At 40.5% G+C, this 6000-nt stretch overlaps 1 protein-coding gene across 4 annotated transcripts in view; it reads left to right on the top strand.

Annotated features, from left to right (window-relative positions):
* CENPJ (centromere protein J) overlaps positions 1-6000 on the top strand; it is a 55930-nt gene that overhangs the window by 7600 nt on the left and 42330 nt on the right. For all 4 annotated transcript variants that reach the window (XM_049646687.1, XM_049646686.1, XM_049646684.1 and 1 more), the window contains one exon: positions 5054-5353. In XM_049646687.1, the coding sequence (XP_049502644.1) occupies positions 5054-5353 (300 nt within the window). The remainder of the gene's footprint in view (positions 1-5053; positions 5354-6000) is intronic.

The raw sequence follows: 6000 nt of genomic DNA, 5'->3' as shown, positions 1-6000 counted from the left end.
GAGGGAGGGGCAGAGAGAGAGAGGGAGGGGCAGAGAGAGAGAGGGAGACACAGAATCCAAAGCAGGCTCCAGGCTCTGAGTTGTCAGCACAGAGCCCGATGCGGAGTTTGAACCCATGAACCGTGAAATCATGACCTGAGCCTGAAGTCGGACGCTTAACTGACTGAGCCACCCAGGTACCCCTAAGGATTTTTTTTAATGTTTATTTATTTTAGAGAGAGAGAGGGAGTGAGAGAGCAGATGAGTGGGGAGAGGGGGAAAGGCAGAGAGAGAGAGAGAGAGAGAGAGAGGGACAGAGGATCCAAAGTGGGTTCTGTGCTGACATCAGAGAGCCCTGTGTTGGGCTCGAACTCAAAAACTGTGAAATGGTGACCTGAGCCAAAGTCAGATGCTTAATCGATTGAGCCACCCAGGCGCCCCTATAAAATTTTAAAAAGACCTAGCAGAATAAAAGATGTAGAGCCAAATTTGGCCTAGGGCTACTGGCTTACAACCCCTGCCTGAAGAATGAAAAACTCCGTAGGGTGTCTGGGTGGCTCAGTCAGTTAAGTGTCTGGCTCTTGTCTCCGCTCAGGTCATGATCTCCTGGTTTGTGGGATCAAGCCCTGCATTAGGCTCTGTATTGATAAAGCAGAGCCTACTTGGGATTCTTTCTCTCTCTCTAAAAAAAAAAAAAAAAAAAAAAAAAAAAAGAATGAAAAACTCCTCAGGGTCATAATGGTAAAATATGTGTAGAGGCTACTCTGGTCAGCAGAGGAGCCATACCAAAAATATTTTCTGTGGTGGCAGATGACAGATCTTTTGTTGTATACTAGATCAGTTAACAGAAAACACGATGTGCTTATCAGGGGACTGTAAACCTGTGTAAATTTGATCTCTAGTAGTGGTTTTGAGAGATGTTTCACCATACCACATTATAACAAAAACATTTAAAATCGTGACTCATAATTTCAAAGAAATTTCATAAATCAGTCGTTATTGGTGTGCCTGGCATGTTGTAAGGAGGTTTTCTATTTATTTTGTCCTAATCTCATTCATAGAAAAAAGTACCAGTCATGATTCTGATGATAACATTACTAATGGATTGTATCCCTTAGTTTGAGAAATAGTGATCTGGAACATGTGTTTGCTTCTTGATGGCACCTTCTCAGAGACACAGTGCTGATTCACAAAAGTGCCTGTTCTGTTCAGAGGTTGCACTGGGCATTGAGAATACGAAGAATAAAAGACATTGACAGATGAATGTGCAAAGTAGCTGGATGGGATTCAGGGAATAGTAGTAGTGGTAGTGATGAGAAATGTATCAGATGAAGAGTGGTTTAGGGAATTAGGACGTTTATCTTAGTAAATGTAGAGAACATGGTGTGTGTCTTGAAATAGTTGAATGGGTCAGGGTTCCTTTATGGAATACATAAGAGGATAATCCAGATCATTTCAATAACAGCCTGTGATACTTTTTAAGGTAGAAATAGCACTACGGTAGAGCAATAAGGAAGCAGTTTCAACATTGTTGATATAAAAGCTAACGCCTTTCAGTTATGGCACATTGCTTTTAGGACAGTGATTTTTAACACTGTTTGGTCTCAGGACCACTGAACACTCTTAAATTAATGAGGACTCCAGAGTATTTGTTCTGTGGGCTATGGCTGTTGATATTTAACTATCAGAAATTAAATTGGAGAAATTAAAAAACTAATGCATTAAAATAAAAAGCAGTTACATGTTATCATAACTAACTTAATGAAGAGGTTTTTCTAAAAAATTAGAAGAATGGCATAGTTTTATATTTTTGAATATCTCTTTTAACTTCTGGTTTAAAAGAGCTCAGCTGATAGTCCTATCTGCTTCTGCATTCATTCTCTTAAGTTATGTTGTTCTGATTGAAGCATGTGAAAAAAAATTCGGCCTCACATGGATGTTTACTTGGAAGAGGGAAAGAAGAGTACTGTAATAGCCTTTTCAAATAATTGTAGTTATTTCTTTGATATTGCACCCAAACCTAACAATTGGCTGTTTCTTAGTGATAGTTCAAAGTATGGAGTCTGAAACTATATTAATGAACTTTTTTATACTCTAGTACATGAAATATATTGGAATATCTTGGCATTTTGAATGGCTCTTTTATCATGCATGATTTAGTAAAATTGTGCATTGGTTATTTGCAAAGTAGTGGTTCACTGAGTTATGTAGGTCTTTAAAATATACTTAAGTGTATTTTATCATATAATATCAAAAAAGTATATCCATTAATACCACTACAGAGCTCATCGTAAAAGTCTTGAAGTAGCAGGGTGCTGCCTGGGTTGCTCAGTTGGTTGAGTGTCTGACTTAGGCTCAGGTCATAGTCTCACAGTTCTTGAGTCAGTGCCTGCATGGGGCTCTCTGCTGTCAGCGCTGAGGTGCTTGGGATCCTCTGTCTCCCTCTCTCTCTCCCTCTGCCCCTCCCCAACTTGTGCTCTCCCTCTCTCTCTCAAAAATAAACATTAAAAAAATTTTTTTAAGTCTTTTTTTTTTTTTTTTTAAAGTCTTGAAGTGTTATGAAGCTGTCAAGCTCATGGTGGTAGGTTTGTTTAATAAATTCTAATTTTTACTAGAGACTTCAAGTTTTACTATTAAATACTGTAGTTATTTTCTTTGAAGTGACTGGCTCGCTTGTTTAATTTTTGAGAAACTGTCTGCCAAGTACGAAGGTTTAAATCATCATAGTTTTGTCATTTATTCTTTCAAGTAAAAATGATGTTCTTTGAGAGAAGTGCCTAGTCAAGCTTACATCTCAAACCAAGCTATGTCTTGGTTTGCAGTAGAAGTGATTTATGCACTTTTTGTTCTGTCCTATAGAATGTTGAAATGACACTTGAACTCAACAGTTCAAACTCAGTTTAAAAATTAATAATTCTTGCAACTTTAGGACCTTTTTATTTTATTTTTTTGAGAGAGAGAGTGCGCTGAGGAGGGACAGAATCCCAAGCAGGCTCCACATTCAGCATGGAGCCCAACATGGGGCTTAATCTCACAACTGTGAGATCTTGACCTGAGCCAAACCAAGAGTTGGGTACTCAACCAACTGAACCACCCAGGCGCTCCTATCTAGGACATTCTTAAATAAAACTGTTTGTTTGTTTGTTTGTTTGTTTGTTTGTTTGTTTGTTTTGAGAGAGAGAGAGAGAGAGAGCACCAGCAGGGGAGATGGGCAGAGGGAGAGAGAGAATCCTAAGCAGGCTCTACACCCAGCATGGAGCCTGATGTGGGGCTCTATCCCACGACCCTGGGATTATGGCCTGAGCCAAAATCAAGAGTCAGACGCTCAACTGACTCAGCTACCCAGGCGCCCCTGTTTTTTGTTTGTTTGTTTGTTTTTTGTGGTGACTAATACAGTGACTGCTAGCACAGTTTAGTGCCACTGTTTTGCTGTCCTGCTTTTGAGTGAAGGTACCACGAGTTTCTGTTTTGCTCTTGCACCATTAGTGCATGAAGTAAAAAAGACAAATGCTATCTTAATATTTTATGAACATAGATTTGACTTTGTGGATGCACTGAAAGAATCTTAGAGACCTTCAGGGGTTTACAGACCACACTTTGAGAACTGCTACTTTGGGATATTGCACTTTTATCAAAGACATCTTCGGTCTGAAGTGAGGTGACTATAAGTCAAAAACATTTGGGGATGCTGGGTGGCTCAGTCATTTGAGCGTCTGGCTTTCAATTTTGGCTCAGGTCATGATCTCATGGTTTATGGGTTCAAGCCCCGCATTGGGCTCTCCACTGGCAGCGCAGAGCCTACTTAGGATTCTCTCTCTCTTCCTTTCTCTCTGCCCCTCCGCAACTCATGCTCTCTTTCTCAAAATAAATAAACTTAAAAAAATCTTTGGATGGAGAGAGTATTGTTCTATAAAAGAAAGGAGTTTGAGCCTGATAGTCTATGAAGACCTACCTCATTTCCAGTTTTATTTGTGATCTGGGATGAGGCAGAGGGTTTGAGAGATGGGTGGCATGGCTCTTATAAAACCCTTCACATTGTGTCTTCTCTTCTTCGATTTATATATTTTTAAATATTTCTTTGAGAGAGAGGGAGAAAGAGAGAGAGTGTGTGAGCAGGGGAGGGATAGAGAGAGCGAGAGAGAATCCCAAGCAGGCTCCATGTGGTCAGCACAGAGCCCAACTTGGGGCTGGAACGCACAAACCCTGAAATCCTGACCTGAGCTGAAATCAAGAGTTGGATGCTCAGCTGACTGAGCTACTTGGGTGCCCCTTCTGGTTTTTTTTTTTTTTTTTTTTTTTTTTTTAAGATTTTATTTTTAAGTAATCTCTACACCCAACTTGGGGCTCAAATTCACAACCCTGAGACCAAAAGTCACATGCCCCACTGACTGAGCCAACTGGTGCCCCTTCACTTTTTTTTTTTTTTAACATTTTACATTTTTTCAATGTTTTTTACTTTTTTTTGAGGGAGAGACACAGAGTCCAAGCAGGGGAGGGGCAGAGAGAGAGGGAGACACAGAATCTGAAGCAGGCTCCAGGCTCCGAGCTGTCAGCACGGAGCCCGACGTGGGGCTTGAATTCATGAGATCGTGACCTGGGCCAAAGGTGGATGCTCAACCAACTGAGCCACGCAGGCACCCCGGGTGTCTTTAGGGAGCTTATTTGTCTTTAGGGAACTCTTCAGATCATTTACAGCCATTGGCATTGGTGCTCTCTGTGTTTGTTGTGGGGCTGCAGAGTTGAGAATTCCAGCAGTGCTTCTCACAGATGGAAGATGAATGGTGCCTTCCAGAAGCAGGCTGTGTTGCAGCTGTGCCAGGTCTACACTGTCTGCACATCAATTGTCGTATGAACATACCCTTGATTCAAATTATGCAGCGGTCATTTTGGACTTCTAAATTTCATCATTTTGTTAAATAGAGTTTCCTAATATAAGGAGGAAAAAATACTTTTATCACTTTGGAGAAAACCTGGTAGGTAGGGATCACTAACAGGTAGAAGCGAAAATGTTCTAGGAAGTCATTAGTTTTGATAGTTTTTTTTTCTTTTTCAACTATTTTTTTTTAATTGCAAGGTTTAACCCTACTGCCTGATGGTCAGAGCCAGAAGTATAGATCTCCAGGAAATTCAACCACTGTAGAGAAAACCTCGCCCTTCCTACCATCACATGTCTACCAGAATCAAACCCAAGAAAAAACACACACTTCCAACATTTTATCTGATGAACAAAACAACTTCTGTAGAACTACTCATCCAGATTTTGTCTTAACTGCAAAAACTGGTGCTCCTCTCACTTTGTTTTGTGAGGCACAATATCAAGAAGCACTTGTGAAAAACAATGATTTGAAGGAAGAAAACCATGACTATCCTATAGGTGAGTTACTTCTATTTCTCTCTTTTGTACTTAGCTAGCAGTGTTACCAAGCTGTGCTAAGACAAGAAAAGTCCTTTCTGCATTTTTTTCCCCTGTCCCCCGTTCCTGTGGCTTTAATTATGAGCCCCTACATGTTGCATAACCATTGAGCCTGGATTGGACACAGAACTGGACACAGAATTTTGTGACTTTCTGAGAACAATCGCAATACTCATACTGATTTCAAACCTCTCAAGGTAGCATGGGGTCTTCAAAAAGGGGGATGGTGGGTTCTGTGTGTACTATTTTTCTCTGAGAGCTTAGAAATAGTTTGAGGTTATGTAGTATGTGTGGTAGTGGAGGGGCACATGATCGAAGATGTGAAATGTGAGAAATAGGTTGGTGGTGGCAGTTATTATTCAGGAGAGAAATTCTGTCCACTCCCAGACACTCGGTTTGCCCTCACTGTACCTCTGTATTCCTCGCACTCAACATGTTTTTGCCAGAGAACTGGCAGCATCTGATGGTCTAAACTCATGGAGGTCTTGTGGCATTTCTGGTGTAGTTTCTTCTGGTCTTTTTTTTCCTTTTTTAAAGTGCTGTTTTTGTGCCCCATTCCCCCTTCCACTTTTTTTTGTTTTTACATTTTGTAACTGTAAAATACTGTA

This window comes from Panthera uncia, assembly GCF_023721935.1.
Source record: "Panthera uncia isolate 11264 chromosome A1 unlocalized genomic scaffold, Puncia_PCG_1.0 HiC_scaffold_16, whole genome shotgun sequence".
Classification (NCBI taxonomy): domain Eukaryota; kingdom Metazoa; phylum Chordata; class Mammalia; order Carnivora; family Felidae; genus Panthera; species Panthera uncia.
Note: the sequence above shows the minus strand (reverse complement) of the source record. Positions and strands in the feature narration are given on the sequence as shown.